General features: G+C 37.2%; 1 protein-coding gene across 3 annotated transcripts in view; it reads right to left on the bottom strand.

Moving 5' to 3' along the window:
• Positions 1–26: 26 nt before the first annotated feature.
• slc4a2a (solute carrier family 4 member 2a) overlaps positions 27–17696 on the bottom strand; it is a 36650-nt gene continuing 18980 nt past the window's right edge. For 2 of the 3 annotated variants that reach the window (XM_051917348.1, XM_051917339.1), the window contains 21 exons: positions 16751–17007; positions 16540–16676; positions 16231–16463; positions 14060–14199; positions 13550–13606; positions 11649–11829; positions 10253–10388; positions 9931–10120; positions 9745–9850; positions 9458–9642; positions 8821–9037; positions 7950–8156; positions 7698–7846; positions 6462–6656; positions 6137–6349; positions 5938–6027; positions 4781–4947; positions 4431–4684; positions 2178–2347; positions 1874–2047; positions 27–1560 (listed from right to left, as the gene is read on the bottom strand). In XM_051917348.1, coding sequence (XP_051773308.1) covers positions 1480–1560; positions 1874–2047; positions 2178–2347; positions 4431–4684; positions 4781–4947; positions 5938–6027; positions 6137–6349; positions 6462–6656; positions 7698–7846; positions 7950–8156; positions 8821–9037; positions 9458–9642; positions 9745–9850; positions 9931–10120; positions 10253–10388; positions 11649–11829; positions 13550–13606; positions 14060–14199; positions 16231–16463; positions 16540–16676; positions 16751–17007 — 3539 coding nt within the window. In that variant the 3' untranslated portion in view covers positions 27–1479. The remainder of the gene's footprint in view (positions 1561–1873; positions 2048–2177; positions 2348–4430; positions 4685–4780; positions 4948–5937; positions 6028–6136; positions 6350–6461; positions 6657–7697; positions 7847–7949; positions 8157–8820; positions 9038–9457; positions 9643–9744; positions 9851–9930; positions 10121–10252; positions 10389–11648; positions 11830–13549; positions 13607–14059; positions 14200–16230; positions 16464–16539; positions 16677–16750; positions 17008–17696) is intronic. The other variant, XM_051917356.1, reaches the window with a different exon arrangement.

Below are 17696 nucleotides of genomic sequence, written 5' to 3'. Positions count from 1 at the left end.
AATAAATAAAAAAAGAAGACAAAGTCTTATGTAAAATCAGTTCCATTATTTTATTATGTTTGGGCCTGTGCTCTTAAGTATTTACAGAGCTAAAACCAAAAGATATGCCCAAATCATTGACATTCTACAGTAATATATTAATTAATAATCACAAAAATCTGTTATTGAACACATCTTTCTCTATCACACTTGCAGTGTTTTGTTTTCTTGCTAAGGTCACTTCTTCAGCTTTGTAAAAGCAACATTGTATCTGAAATTAAGAATCAAGTGGAAAAAAAGGCACTACTACAGTGTGCACGCTAGTTATGAAAACTGTAGAATGAACTGTTTTAGTAGCAGAAAATACACATTGACATTTTTTTTAAACCATACACAACAGACTAAACAACATCTTAGATGTAGTCCCTTCTTTATAAAATTAATTATTCGCAAGATCATCACTGGAATGTACACAGTTAAGAAAAGGATTACAGCATTATACCAAATCTACTACACTTGCCTTTGCTCGTTTACATTCTAAATCTGTACCTCAAATGACAAATATTCACCTATGAAACTTGTTAATAAAACTAAAACAGTAGTGCAGCAAACGATCAAACCATTTCACAAGTGTAGTTGGTGATTTATAATCATAACAACATTATTCATCATAGCAGAGATGGTGCAAAACGTAACCTTTCAAACTCCATAAAACACTCCTTTTAACAATGACCATGGCTTTTCTCTCTTTCATACAAACTGGGCAATTAAAATCCACTATAATCAAATGACTCTTTTTGTAGTCTTATGTGCTATTGTGACTATTAAAGACTACTTATATGATTCCCTTAGTGTTCATGTGATATAAACACACAGCCCTCTTTGGTGCTCTGGTGAGAAAACTGGTTTCAAAATAGCTATGCAACCTTTTCTCTTTTCAAAAGACAACATATTCACAGTTATTCACGTATATCTCTTCTTCTATCCAAATAAACTGGTTTTGTCACAAGTGCCAATGCTTGTAGATACATATTTCTGTTTAGCTACAAAAATATTGTGTGTGCATTAATGTTATTATGTACAGTTGTTCATTATCAGGAGTACACTATATGTCATCTTGCAATGAAATGTAACGAAGCAGTAGAAAAGGCTTCAATTTGCCTTAAAGTGCTTCCGGTATCATTTTGAGTTGACTGGAGATCATGAATTCATTTAACCCTCCACAACACATACATAGCACAATAACATTTCAACTCTGATAAATAAACAGATAAAATATTAATAGTACAGGAGACAGAGATTTCTTTACGCAACAGATACAAGTGACATTGAGCAAATATTTAACACTTTTACATATGTATAAATATAACGACTCCATGAATTAAGCAAAAACAAAATGGAACAAACATTGATAAATGTTAAAGACAGGCAGTACATTTGGACATCTCTGCCTGAAAAGAAAGTCAGGCCAGCCCAGGTAGTGACAGAAGAGGAATGAGGTCATACTGGCATTTGCATCTCTGTATATTCATCTTGACCTTCTCTGTCATCAAACGACGGCTCTGCATCATCTGCGTCAAGCTGTCACATAGACAAAATGAACAGCGTTACAGGCAATGGGCAAAAGCAAAATAAGATTTAAGATTTTATTATTAGTCTTGTTTCATTTTTTTTTTTTAATTTTAGCTTTATAGCTGAAATTCAAGTAAAAAAAAAAAAAAGATAAAAATATATAAAATCTCACTTTTTTTAACCTATTGTAATTGACAAAACATAACATTAGACACATTTTTAGAGAATGTTACCAAATTTAGGTGTAAAACTAACAATATTAAACACCACTGCATCTACAAATAATATTTTGCCTATCAACAAAAAGAAAAGAAACCCTTACACATTGTATCTCACGGTGAGTAAATATTCGGGACAACAGGAACCTCCTGAATGGCACAGTGAGGAGAAGGACAAACGGGAAGGCTAACGAGGCCGCGGTTGACATTACAATCCACAGCACAGCCAGGCACACCAGCTGCAAACAAGTGAACAGGTGCATGCGGAGAGTACGCACCTGAAATAGACAGGTCAAAGGTTAAAGCACAGCTAAATCTGAATAGACAAATTGAGAACAGCATTCCAGACCTACTGTCATCAGAATATTGATTTAAGAATGGTGAATACTGAAATCTCTTGTGACGAACCTTGCGGACATAGGTGTGGTCAGGGTGGTACTTCGGTGGCATGAAGAGCAGCATCATGCGTTCTGTTAGCTGGATCCCATTGAGAGACATCACTCCCATGTAGAGGAATATACCAAACAACACAGCGATAGGAACCTGCCGCAAAAGATCTCCAATCACAATGGAGAGACCTTTGGAAGGAAGAGGGTTTATGTACTGTCAGTTCCAAACAACAAATATAAAGAAAATACAACCAATAATGGTCACAACTGGCCATTCACTACTAATTTATCTAGGGAAGCAGTGATATTAAAATTCTGGCTGATACCAATAGAGCGCCACCTTTAAACCTTTAAAGAAAGCCTTAATGTGAGCTACGAGGTTGCAAATACTATTGATTGACTTCTGTTGAAGCTGTTAGCCAGCATTACTTCAACTTAGTTTTAAAATAACTGTGTAACAGCAGAATTCGTGTCAAAAAACTACATTACCCATGATGCTGTACAGAAAAATTCCACCAATCAGACAGTCGAAACGAGCAAAATGCACCAAAGAGCTCTTTAGCTCCGCCCACTCCCATGAAGAGCCGCGTAATGACGTAATCGAGTTGGTCTCCCTACACTTTCAAAATACTTAAATATTTGAATATATATGCATATTTTGCAATAAACTTAAAATATATTGTTCTTATACTGTATATTTATATATAGTATACTGTATATATATTTTGTCTTCTTTTAAATGCATAGTTTTATATTTCTCCATCGTTTTTAATCTGATTATGCTGTTTGCAATGCTTCATGGGATTGCCGTTAAGTGCAGTCTTGTACCTTTGTGTTTTTGTCCAATTTTCAAATACTTTTTTGCTTCGAATCAAATTTTGTAAAGTTACGATTCTCCTTGTAGCTGGCTGGCTTGGTTCATGACTTATAACCTATTTCCCCTATCAGAGAAATGAATGGAAAAAATACTTCCAGAACCAACGCCGCAGAAAAAGTGGGTGGACTCTGTTCCACTCTATAAACCAATCATTATTTTCATGTTATGGCTTTTTTTAACTAATTAATGCCTGTATTAAAATTCTATACTATTTTGAATACTATTTTAAAATCTAAAAATCAAGCATTTTAAATGTTACAAGTGAATTTAGGCATCACAACATTATAATCTACAGTATGAAAAAAAATTCAGTGTTAGATTTGCTAAAGATTAAATTTAATGGTGTTAAATTATTAAAGTATTATCATTATAAAATATTATTAAAGCTGCAGTCTGTAAGTTTTGCCTCTTTGTCGCCATCTCTGTTTGAAACCTGCATTTGCAGTTTTTGCGGAATTATCATCTTTACATGGGTTGTGCATCGGTACGGCTCCTCAGTGCGGATGAATCTAATGTTTGCTGTCAGTCACCACATCGGTGTGGATACTGTACTACAGATTCACAGATTCTGCATCTTGGAAGTATGACCAAAATAAGAATTTTCAGCAGAAAATGTCATCTGAACAAGTAAGTAACAAATCTGTCACTTTTGTTCTGACCAACTGAGAAAAAAAACATTACAATAAATCGCGCTGTATGTGACTGTATTTAGTGTGTATTAGCGTTACCTGGAGATTTCAATTTCTGTACAGTCTAATCTCTACCGTTAATTTGTCATACCATACAATCCACCATCAAAATGATAAGTTTAATTATTCCAGCTGCTGTGAGAAAAGGCAATTAATGATCCATCACATGCGATATAGCCTACTAGCTGGGACTCCTTCTTTATGTAAACAGACGTGACGTAAAGATGAACGCATACATGCTCAAATTTCCCGTGGAAACCCACCAGTTCCACCTGAATTATAAAACATTATTACAAGCTTACCATTGTGAATCGGGCTAAGGTAAAGAGATAGTTTTGAACACTGGCTGATTATGTACTTGCTCAAAAATTGATTTTGGATCATTTTTAACCAAAAAAAGTTACGGACTGCAGCTTTAAGGTGACGTAAGGTGTAACTACATCACCTTAAAATAAAGTGTTACATTAACTATTAAATGTTATTAGAGTAGTATATAATTTGTATTTTAAAGATTCATTTTAAGTGAGTTTTAGATGATGGCAAGGTAATCTAAATGTAAAAACAGGAGAAATAGCCATGTAATAAATAATAATCTAAATCCAGCCAATTTATACATCCAATATTGACTGATAGCGATAAACTAAATCGGCGGCTAACCAAAATGGTGCAGATATATATTTATCATCCATCAAATTAAGTTACTCACCTACAAGAAAAGCCACCAGAAATCCTGTTACTCTCTGCTCTTTTACTTCCTGAATGCGAGGTTTGTCGCCAGGAGCGACGGCTTTGCTCATCACCGTAAGACTATTTGCATGAGTTACAGAACGAACAGTCGCACCAGTCAACCATGGCAGCCCAAACAGTGCTGAAATCCCACCCGCGGCCACGATGATTAGCAGGTCCAGGTGAAACCCTGAGCCCTTAACCAGCATCCTGTCCTTCTTACTCACAATAAGACTGTAACGGAAAATAAATCAATAAAAACAGAGGAATAATATAATGGAGGTTTTAGTAGGTATGGTCAGAACAGGTTAGTGAATGCCTGTGACTCACGTGGTGATCTGAGTCTCCATGAAAATGAGGATGTAGACAAGCAGAGCCGGTAGAATGCTGGCAACCATCATCCAAATGGGGAACTGGCCGTCAGAGCCCATTGGGTGTATGAACCAACCGCGCTTGTCCGGGCTGGTCACAGAGAAGCCATCAGGAACACTTAGTTTCTATATGGGGAGGAAAGAAGTTTAAAGATCAGTGATTCATCTTAAAAATTGTGTCAGGTGACTTCTGGGGATATGGAGTCTATAAAGATGCAGATATATTCCAGTCTTGTATCAATGAACAAGCTCGGGGTAACTTAAAGCACGGTCACATTAGCGAAGTTTTGCAGGCAAAAGTATTCAAAGTCTATTGTCAATAGTGTAGCGATATATGAAGCGCAGCTCACAATGAAGTCCCATTTAAACCAAGCAGATTTCTGTTGGTCAACATGGCAAATCTTTGTGGGGAAATCTTTCACCCTCATGCAAAAATCCTGATAATGTGGATTACTATCAAAATATCTGAACATTGCCTAAAACTCACTGAATAATAGTAAATGTGACTGCACCTTTACAAACAAGTACGACGATGGTATCAGATGGTAAAATCATGAGACTTTAATAAATAGAGGGTGGATGTTAGTATTAAAATGTCTTAAATTCACTTTTCAAAAGTCTCGTAAATAGCATAGAAAAATGTTTTTAAATCTTTTTAAAATGTGTTATTTAAATTTTAAAAAAAATTTATTTTTCCATTCGTATGGAAGCTTGTTTCTGCCACTGAATACAAAAAAATTGCGTGATATAAACATACAAATTGTGATTGCGATTTATAAAGTCCGATTTGTGAGATATAAAGTCATAATTGTGAGATACAAACTCGCAATTCTGAGGGAAAAAAAAGCTAGAATTGTGAGATAAAAAGTCACAATTACCTTTTTTTATTTTTTATTTAGTGGTGGAAACAAGCTTCCATAATTTCGATTACTTGAAATTAAAATGACATAAGTCTAAAAAAAACAATATCATGCTAGTCTTTCATCATTTTGAAATGCGCCATTTAAAATCTTGCTTGATGTACAATGAATTTGGTTGTTTGAGTGGACAAGGCTAAGAATGAACTAGTTACATTATATATTAATCCAATTAAATAAACACTGCTTCATGTGTCACCTGTGTGTAAGTGTCCTTAATGCTGTAGTCCAACAGGACCATGGTGGAGATTGCAATAGGAACTCCAAAATCTCCAATAGCCCTTCGGAGCTGTGCGGAAGATAAGATTCAATATCACTATGGTCAACACCACTTCATCACACACAGAATGAAGTAAATGCCACGCCATGTCAGCATGAACATTGGGATACTGGCTTACCCTGCCAGGGAAAAAAGCGCTGTTCTTGAATTTACGCAGATAGAAGGCAATGAAGAAGGTGCCTGACGTGAGCACCAGGGAGAGGAGAGCGGTGTTTGGCTGGTTTAGGGTTTGAGAGGCATCTGAAGACCTGCCGTCACTGGTGGGTGTTGGTAAAGCAGTGTCATTTTCTTCTCGCCCATAGCAGCTCTTGAGAGGATGATCCATGAAGATCTATAAAAAAATAAATAAATAAATAAATAAAAACATTACAATAACATTTTAAAAATCTTACCAACCCCAAACTTTTGAATGTTAGTTTAAATGACAAATAGCATCTCAATACTTTGCCCAGCTTGAAGAAGGTCTCGTAGATGAAGATGAGAGAGATAAGGATGGAGAAGATCTCTTGGGTGAAGCGTGTCACAAATCGCACCAGGAAGCTCCCTTCAAAGGCCACCGTGAGAACTACAATGATGACCAACCAAATTCCAATCCACGCACGTCCTGTCAGAAACTCGATTTCACTGGACTTGCAGAACTGCAAACACATTGATTCATGGTCACATTCAGTTTATCATTCCAGTGAAACATTTTATAATTGAGTTTGTTAGTGGGACGAATTCACTAAACAGTTGCACCACACTTTTGCATGCAGCAATTCAGCATTATGTACACTATGTAACTTTTTTGTTCAAAAGTAACAACAATACATCATTATTCCTTCTTCCAAAAAGTGTTTTTGACTTACACTGATTCACTATGGTAAGCCTATTATAAGGGTTTATATTTTAGACCTGACGGGATGGTTTTCAATGGAAATTGCATATATCCGTGTGTGTCTCGTCAAGTTGCTCTGCCTACTTTGATGCGTGTATGATGTGGGAGTGGCATAGGTTAGTCGTCACAATGAGCAAGAAAGGTTGACATGGAGCAGCTAAATCTCAAATGTCCGGGGAATCACCCGTTTAAAAAAAAAAAAAAAAAAAAAAAAACGCTGAACAGAGGAGAATCTGCTGGCAAAAAGTGAATGTGACAGAACTCGTAATAAAACAAGAATCAACATTGGCCTGGCTTTTTAGAGATGGCGATAACTGAGGGATTGGAAATGTTGTAAAAGAGACGCAGAGATGGCATTTTTATCACTCAACAGAGGAGTAAGGTATTATCTTTAATAAAAATTGCCATATGTAGCTCTCTAATGGAGTTGTAAAGCATTATCTATTGTGAAGGGTCATCTTCTGCATAGTCACGGAGAGCCACAGCACAACCAAAACAATGTTCTTCTGCAAAATGCATAGTTTTTTTAACCACTAGAGGGCCAAAGGTTGCATAGTGTACCTTTCACTAAGCCGGGTACTAAATGCATTGCAATATTGCAACAGCACAGAGAGTATTTCATTTTAATCACTGTCATTTTCAGTCTAAACACCCCTTTAAAATCAAAATAGGCTCAATATAAATGGCACTTTATTCACAAAAATTCATTGCTATTTGAATGCAATTTGAGGGCGCAATCAGTGGGCGCAATTTATTCTTAGTGAATTAGTAGTATACGTATCCATTTATTATAAATACTAACTGAATAGAAGGACTCTTCAAATACTAGAAGGGGTCCAGAGAAGCCCACCACTAGAAGAGGTTGAGCCCCAACCAGGCAGAACAACATTCCCTGCACGGCAGTGGAAATAATCAGCTCTGACACACCTATCAAACCATCTGTCTTTTCACCTGGGGAAGAGAGAAATGATTTGATCAGGCAAAGGTCCCTTTGTTTTAGTTGCATCATAAAAACAGTGTTTTAAATAATAAAAAAAGAACAGCTTTAACTAACCCAATAGTCCGCCAAAGGTGATGGCAGGAGAAAGGGCAGCAAAGTAAATAAATATGACTGTGGCCATGCATTGAGGACTTAGGGCATCCTTAAAATCGCTGATGTATTTAGGGTAGCGGCGTCGTGCATCTCGGATAACCCCGCCAAACAGCCGACCCGTTCTCTGAAGAGGATCGTCGTCTGCAGGTTTTAAAGGTGGATAAAAAGCTGAAAGAGAACATTAAAGGGTTAGTTCACCCAAAAATGAAAATTATGTCATTAATTACTCACCCTCATGTCGCTCTAAACCCGTAAGACCTTCGTTCATCTTCAGAAGATAAATTAAGATATTTTTGATGAAATTCGTGAGCTATCTGGCCTCCGATAGACTGCAATGTTATTACCACTTTCAAGGCCCAGAAAGGTAGTTAAAATAGTCCATGTGACTACAGTGGTTCAATCTTAATGTTATGAAGCGACAAGAATACTTTTTGTGCACAAAAAAACAAACAAAAAGAACGACTTTATTCAAAAATTTCTTCTCTTCCGTGTCAGTCTCCTATGCAGTTGACGTAGTAAACACAGTGCAGGGCTTCCGGGTTCTACGTCAGAACGCTATTTTAAAAGATGTCTTTACTACGTTTCTGGGCCTTGAAATTTGTTATGATGTTGCTGTGTATAGGGAGATCAAAAAGCTCTCAGATTTCATATATCTTACGGTCTTACGGGTTTGGAGCAACATGAAGGTGAGTAATTAATGATAGAATTTTCATTTTTGAGTGAACTATCCCTTTAAGAATGAAGGGAGATAAAATCAGTACATTTATTTTGGATAAACAGGAAACTGATCTGTTCACTTATGTATTCTGTATATGACCAAGACCCTTTGTACCCATGTCCTCGGGGCTCTTAAGTTCCTTGGCCTGTAGTTTGACCTCTTGCTCATGTCTCTTGTGCAGCATCTCTTTCTGGAAGCGGGCAATAGAATGCAGCAACTCATCTCCTCCGACCTCAGATGGAGGAAGCACAATACTGCAGTCTAGGAAGCTGTTGATGGCTGTCAGCAGGTCCTGGCGCTCATCTGCCAAATATGCCGCCTCATGAAAGTGCTGGAAGAAATTAATGCTTTTATTCAGCAAGGATGCATTCAATTTATCAAATTAGTTTTTTTTAAATTATTTCAAAAAATGCTGTTCTTTTGAACTTTCTATTCCTCAAAGAACCTTGAAAAAATCTTAGTATCCACAAAAATATTAAGCATATTAATATTATTACTGTTTTTACTTTATTTTTGATCAAATAAATGCAGCCTTGGTGACGCATTTCAAGAGACTAAGAGAAACATTAAACTTCAAAAGGGTAGTGCACATTCTCTGAAAGTCTTAATATCTTTTTCAGTAAATATATCTTGTGTTAAGGATTTTTTTTTAATTTATATATATATATATATATATAGAATAAGTCCAAATATAATTTTTTGGTAAACTATCCCTTATTTAATAAGACTTGATAGTGTCTTGTGTGCTTACTTTATCCGACATAAGTGTTGATATGGAGCGGCCGATTTGGTGGTAGTCAACATTGGCACTGGGTGGGCCAAGGAGCACGAAAATGAACCGTACTGGAATCGGTACTTCTAGAACTGACTCTAACAGAACTGCTTCCTGCAGTCTCACAAAGGCCATGGTGGGCTGGTCCAGGAAATCCACGCTACCTGTGAAAACCGAGGTCATCTGCATCAAGACTTTAACATGTGCAGTATGTCATATGTCTACTCTTGTGATATCACAGAGTTAAATACGGACAGTAAACTGACCCACAAGGACAACGGTCGCTTCTGCATCCTCGGGAATCTTCTCAAGCAACTTTAGCTCATGTTTAGATTTGGTCTTGTGCAGACCAAAAAACTGAGGTGTGTCTTTCTGTGGATGAGGAAAAGGTCTATTATTTACCTTTCTTTGACTCTTAAAAACACACACACTGACTATAATGAACACAGTACCTCATTCTTATCTAAGTCTACACTGCTGCGTGATTCAAAATTACGTAGTCCTGCCATGAGCGGGTCTGTGGCAGGGGGCTCAGGTGCTGCGATATGGTTATTGCTATGGTAATGAGATATGAGAGAGCCAAGGCTGGTTGCAGAGATGTTCCGTTTAAACAAGCTGTGCTCCTTGCCATCACTCGGATGACTGACAAACAGAAGAATAAAAAAGCAGAAGATTTAGCTGCATGTTCTTGAATAGGCAAGTATCTTCAAGGAGATGTTATTAATCATTTTTAAGATATGCAATGTAATGTTCACATAACCTATGTGAACTGACCTGTGTTTGAGCAGAAGGGCTCGGAGCACGTTGGCTCTGTCCTGTGCTCTGATCTGATCTGAGATGATCATCTGTTCCACAACCTGATGAGCAATACCAGGAAGGGTCTTCTGGTCCAGGTCCAACAACACTGCACCTGTAAAATTATATAATCATCATATCAGACACACCAAAAGGCATTGCTTCCAAAACACACCACAAAACATAATTACAGCGAAAGCGTTTTAGTCACAGCTGGCTTTTAGTCACAGATGTCTTTTTACAAAGTCTTTATCTTGTCTTTGGGGTCTACTAGAATAGGCTTTCATGCTTGAATGTTCAAAAAAAACACTTTATTTGTCACAAATTTTACATTATTGCAGCACCTCTCTTCCCAGTCTGTCAGTAACACTTAGTTCTTGTCTCTATGAAGCCCCTCCTTCTGAAAAGCAGTGTTCTTTGATTGGTCAGCTGGATCAGTGTGTTGTGATTGGTCAACTGCTTTAAGCGTATTTCAGAAATGTCACACCCCTTACCATAACCACAAGTTTCAACACACTAAAGCAACTCAACTAGGCCTCACCCTAGTGTTCTCGAAAGTACACTTTGTGATGCTTTGAGCGCCATTGAGAGGATTCGTAAACACCTCTTATTGGCCATTGTGTTCAAGCGCTCATCAGATATGTCTGTGATTGGCTACAATAATCAACGCATGGGAGCGTTTGAAAGCACACAGAAGTGTTTGAATTTGAAACCGGTCCTCTGAAAGACACTTGCTTTCAGAGGACAACAAACGCTCCAGTGTATCTCAGGAAGTGCTCGGTGAAGAGCGTCTTTGATGTCTATTTACAACATGTTTTTGAAGCATTGATCATTGTAGCTAATCACAGACATATCTGGCTCAAAGTGCTCAAAGCATCTAATTTTTAAAATTTCATTACCGACTTGTTACCGAAGTTGGTACTTTTGACAACACTACCTCACCCCCTTTATTTTGCATATGCCTTGGCCGAGAATTATTTAAATGAGGAATATTGTGACGTGTACTTTCCCAGAAGAAACTCAAGACTACAATCGAAGCGTTTCAGGGAGTTCAGAAACAGCGCACACTGATATAGAGAATAAACGCTTTTGGAGTGGATTGTGTGCTTTTTAACTTTGCAGAACTTTTTCATGCTCAAACAGCAACATTACACACTAAAGAATGTTGAAAATGTAAAAAAGCATAAAAGGTCCTCTTTAAATATATAAGGAATAAAAAGAATATACACAAGCATTAAATTCATCTATTATATTTTAATAAAAATAAAATGAACCAAAACTAAGTATTATTATATAATAAAACTAAAACATTATTATATTTTATTCAATAATAAAATAATAATTGTATTTCAGTCATTTCAGTGTCTTCTCTCACCATGTGAAATGGTCTTACGGAGCTCCAGCAGGCTGCGGAATGAGAGAGAAGCTACATGAGGTTTCCCCCAGCGTTCGGTCTCCTCCTCCACATCCTCCTCAAACTTGATCCAACGAGCTGTTTCCCTCCACTGCATCTCCTGGTTCTTATCCATCACTAACTCGTTCAGCTCAACAAACACCTGAGAGAACACATACACTTTTGATTTACATTAACTTTCCAATACAGCTGATCTGATGGAAAGGCATCTGATTAAGTTATGAGAAGTTATGTGTTCATTGAGTCAGGTTTGGATTGTTAAACATTTTCCATAAAATATAAAATGGTTTAAAAACACCTCACAACCTTTAGCAAAAAAAAAAAAAAAAAAGTACTTATGCATCATGGCAGGTAAAACTATACACTTTGTTAGAGGAAGCAGACTATTGTATATCTGCAGTTCTTTCAGACAAGAGCAATCTTTTCAGGCAAGCCAGTCAAAAATGTCTGCATATTTTAAGTGTTGTTGTATTGTCAGTAGAGCTGTTCAGAGCTGTTGTCCTAAAACTAATTTCAAGCATTTGAAGTTCCCTGAGGAAATTCTAATGGGATTTTAGAATAGAGGTTAAAACAGTATGTGGTTAACACTACTTGAAGAGACTTTACATTACACACCTTAAACATGAATCCTGAATATTATGTGTGATTTGAACATTGCAGTTTAGGATAAATAAGCTACACTACCATTCAAAATTGTGGGTTTGGTAAGATTGTTTTTGGAAGAATTCTTATACTCATCAAGGCTACATTTATTCAATCAAAAATAAAGTAAAAATAGTAATATTGTTGTGGCAAGCAGGGCGGGGCAGAGAGCCGTGGGAACGGAGTGATGCCGGTGGCGCGAGTGTTAATGAGCCACACCGGTCTCGAGTTTCACTGAGGAGCTTCAGAAGGATAAAAGGAGGCGTGACGACAGTAAAGGACGAGGCTTGGCCTTTATGTTGTTGTTTTTATTATGTTTATCTGCGGCAGTTGTCCGTGAGGGGCAGCTGCGTTACTTTCGTTTTGTTGTTTATTTTTGGATTAAAACTTTACGTTGAACGGTTGCCAGTTTCTGCCCCTTCTTCCCTGAACTTTAAACATCGTTACAATTGTGAAATATCATTTCAATTTAAAATAACTGTTTTAAAACAGCAAAGCTGAATTTTCAGAGCCATTCCTCTAGGCTTCAGTGTCACATGATCCTTCAGAAATCATTGTTGATTTGCTGCTCAAGAAACATTTTTTACTATTAGCAATGTTGAAAATGGATGTGCTGCTTAATATTTTTGTGGAAACTATTTTTTCTGGATTCTTTGATGAACAGGAAATGAAAAAGAACAGTATTTATGTGAAATAGAAATCTTTTGTAACAATGTCTTTACTGTTACTTTTTACCATTTAAATGCATCTTTTGCCAAAGTACTAAAAGTATTCATTTCTTTTGGAAAAAATCTTACTCTCCCCAAACCTTTGAATGGTAGTAGTGTATATAAGAATGGACTACAATGGTCACCTGATTTGAAAACCACATAAACTCAAATTCTTGTGAAATCTGTAGCCCTTGTTAGCAATTTGCATTTTTAATCCACATAATAGCTGTATGTAATTTATGTTGTAGAACAAAACATTAAAGTCTCTTTAAGTACTTATTCTACTCATAAATCAAAAAGTGCCATTATATAATGACTGAACAGCTCTATACGAGTACAGTTTTGCCAGTGTAAGATTAGTTATACACAGTTCTGATATTGTGACCATTCTCTGCCTTCAACAACACCAGAGGAACAGATGTGGTGTCAGCAAACAAGTGGGAATTAAAAACCACACGCAAGCTTCAGCTGTTCCACAAACCAATCATACCAGCTCTGTGCCGGCCCTACCTTCAGCTGTTGGGCATGACGAACCCTGTGGTCCGTGTAGTAGGGCCATGATCTCCTCTAATAAACAACAGCAGGCTCAGTGAGCCAACAGTAGTGATACTGCAGCTTTATTTGTACAGCATGCAATCTAAACCTATTATTTACCGTATTTCCTCGCTGGTATAAGAAAACATTAAAGCTAAAGAGTGCAATTTGCTCGATATTTGAACTATTACTGGGTTGATTTTCTGAAAAGTCTCAAAATATTGATCTTTTCGTTTGAGCATTTTGACCAGCCAAAAACAGTAATATTGAGTTTGGGGTTTACTAAATGTTTGAACAACCAGTGATAGATGGGCAAATACTCTTTTAAGATTTTAATAATCATATTTTTCCAATTCCATTTAGTGACACTATGAACTACGGTGATACTGATAACATAATATGCATTTTTTATTTACAAACACGCAACGCCTAGAAAACAGCTCCAAGTAGACAGGGGAAAGATAATCTAGTTAGCTGTCATCTCACCTCATGTGGGGTCCGATCCAGCTTAGTGCGGATACGACTGCTGGGTTCTTTGTGGTCCTTGCCAATGTGGACCACCTGACCTTTTGCGCTCTTCTTAACCAGGTGCCGCCGCACACCAGGGACATCTTCAAACCGGTGACCTGCGAGAAAGACAGCAAGACGATGCTGAAATACTAAACCAAGAGTTGAAAACAACAAACAAGTCAGAACAACACTGAATCCATTGTAACACACTGGAAGGTCTGTAAGTATCAGTAACTCCTTACCTATCCTTGACAATACTGGCTACTTTTCACACAATACCGAGCATCCAAACACAGAAACAAACACTGAAAACTCAACTGAGCGGTCACTAGAACATGACTCAATTTTATGTCTCAAAATGATCTATTGTTTGGTCAAATCGTCTGTATATTCAGCACACACACACATGGGTACAAAAGAGACGTCAAAGGCACAGTTGTAGTGGGCAGCTCTGCACCCTTTGAGAATGTCCACATTCCTGAATCACAGCCATAGATGGTTAGATGTACAGACTGAAAACATGATTTATTCTCAGAAGAATGAGAACAGAAAGGTAAATAAAGAAGTCCTTTATAACCTTAGAAAAAAACAAACAAACAAACATTTTCTTGCACTCAAAACACGTCATTGATTATCTATGATCTACTGAAATGCGTAATACACGCTACTTAATACTGAAAAACAACCAATCTCACAAATAACCAATATAATGCTGCACTATACAGTATATCTAAAACTACATACATGCATGCACATATGCATATATATATATATATATATATATATGTTGAAAAAAAAATTATTTCAAAAGAACAATGCTGTTCTTTTGAACTATTCGTCAAAAAAATCAGGAAAAAATGTATCCGTTTTCACAAAAACATTCAACATTGATATTAAGAAATGTTTCTGGAATATCAAATCAGCATATTAGAATGATTTCTGAAGGATCATGTGACGCTGAAGACTGGAGTAATGATGCTGAAAATTTAGCTTTGCTATTACAGGAATAAATTACATTTTAAAATATATTGAAACAAAACAAAATATTCACAATATTACTGTTGTTAGTATATTTTTTATTGAATGAAGCCTTGGTGATCATAAAAGACTTCTTACAGACCCCAAACTTATGAAGGGCAATGTATAATATAATAAAATATAATATAATATATATTTAACATCCCCCTGTGGTGAAAATCAAGTTTTTAATGTTGTTTATATGGTGTTTTTAATATGCTTTAAGACAAACCATGTGCAAATTCATAAATCAACACCATTGCTGAGTATTTTCTCTTTAAAACTGCAGTGATCTAAAGACAGTCTCAAAAAGCCCCTCCAGTTCACACCTGCCTGCTCCAAGCGGGACGTGAACTCGGGCCCGTCCGCATGGGAGTTGGATGCTCTAACAAGAAGGCTTAAGGCTGCAACCCCTAATGTCAGTCGCTAGAGCATCTCTTGAGATCAGGGGAGTGAGGTTTACACAGACAGCTCTTACTAGCCTACGTCTGTTACATTAGCATTTCATTAACTATGACCGATCTGAAGCAGGGGAGTCTCAAGAGAATATATCCCGGTATATTTTACTGTTGATATGAAAAATCGGGTAGATTTAGCAATATAGTGGGCGAATGATGTATATAATGATATTATGATGAACTATATACCTTTTGGAGTCGTTCAAAGCGTTTCTAAGCATACTGATTTTTAGAAGGCAGCTGTCTGACTCTGACATGGCGAACGGGAACATGGTTTGTGTAACATTAGCTACACATTATTAGCTGTTTGATAATGTAGTCAAGCAAAAGGCTAATCAATATTTATTACCGTTATGTTGTAAAGAGCGATACCATTGTGCAGCGTTTACCTCAGTAAAGTTGACCGAGTGGATCTCTGAGCTCGTGCGAGTGAGTGGAGGCGGAGCTAATTAGCATATTCATAGAGCCATGTATATTAAATGAAGCAAGGGTGTAGAGTTACATTCAGACTATTTTAAGTCATGAAAAAAAAATTCAAAGGAAAAAATCTTTAAATATGTCACTTTGGTGATCAAAGATGAGTTTTAATGGATAAAATTATTGACTACAGGGGGACTTTAAATATAAATAAATGCTAAAACTAATTCAAATTTTACACAAACACATTCTCACTCTTAATGCCATCCAGGTCAACCGTGGCGAGCGTCTGTGCCTCGCTCTCATCAGTGGGCATGTGTTGGTAGTGTGCGAGCGCAGTGCCCGTCATGTTGCCTGTGCGGCGCCGCTCGTGCAGATCATAGCTGCGGCCAGGCTTAGAGTTGCCGTCTGGCGAACTCAAACTTGGAAACAAACATGGTGCGGACACTCGTCTCCCATTGGGCAGATTACGAACCCAATTTCTGCCCCTGCAGAGTTAACAGAATATGGTTAGGGTGAGCATATACATGCATGTAATCTATGTGTACGTACATGTTCACTTACACGGTTGTTGTAACATCTTCTGGGATGCTGATACTGGTGTGAAGTGTTGAATGGGGTATGATTGACACTTTTCGATGAGGTGAAGCTTTACCGTTCTTTTTTACAGTGGAGTTGGGGTCATCTTCTGATACAAAAAACTGCAGGCCAACAAGAGAAAGGTTAGCAAGGTCATAACATGTTGTGTATGTGTGTGTATGAGAGCTTTGATTACCTCTGCCTGCTCGGTGTACGCCTCTGTGTCCGTGTCCGGTGTAGGTGTGGTGGTGACATTGCCCTCTCTGTCTTGCTGACTGCAGGAATCTTCATCCACCTCTTCATCCTCATCATCCTCATCTATCGGGGGAGCTGCTCCCATGGATGAACTCCTCCTCCGTCCTGAGTCCTTCCGCTTCCTCCCGGTCTTTTTCCTCCGGCCCTCTGGGAGTTTTGACAGAGGGTGGTGAATGTGTAGAGAGGTGTGGCGGTGATCTACAAATACCACAAACATTACAGACTTAGAAGAGCCTCACTGTGGAGCCCCTAAAGGGACATGCTGATGGTCAAAAAAAAAATCAGATAGCAGGAAAAATTATATTCCAATGGTTTTGTGTTCTCTCACAAAATGTCTGCGCTCCCTCACAAAACTTTTGTGATGGAAATAATATGAGGTAGGATGAAAAACTATATTTCAGTGCTTAGATTTTCTGGAAACACAATAGTTTTAGGAGAGAATGCAAATGTTTTGTCAGAGACTACAAAGTTTCTCAGTGGAACGCATTATTCTTGAAATAAAATTCATGTTTTTTTTCACATTCAGAGATAAATAGCTAAATTCTAGAAATAAAAGCAGCATAAACACTGAACAGTCACGTAAATATTCTTATTTAATATAGTTGTTTATGATAACCAGTGTTGGGGGTAACGCATTACAAGTAATGCAAGTTACGTAATCAGATTACTTTTTTCAAATAACTAGTAAAGTAATGCATTACTATTAAATTTACAACAAAATATCTGAGTTACTTTTTCAAATAAGTAACTCAAGTTACTTTGTTTTCCCATTTAATGACTGACAGCTGTCCTGTCCCCATTTTGAGAGAAATCGGGAGTAAGTGCCGAAGCATTGTGTGCGCAGTGTAAACATGATGGCTATTCTAGACTAGTTCTAGACTAAATGT

Source organism: Ctenopharyngodon idella, chromosome 2 (assembly GCF_019924925.1).
Source record: "Ctenopharyngodon idella isolate HZGC_01 chromosome 2, HZGC01, whole genome shotgun sequence".
Lineage (NCBI taxonomy): Eukaryota > Metazoa > Chordata > Actinopteri > Cypriniformes > Xenocyprididae > Ctenopharyngodon > Ctenopharyngodon idella.
This window is presented reverse-complemented; position numbering and strand designations above follow the sequence as displayed.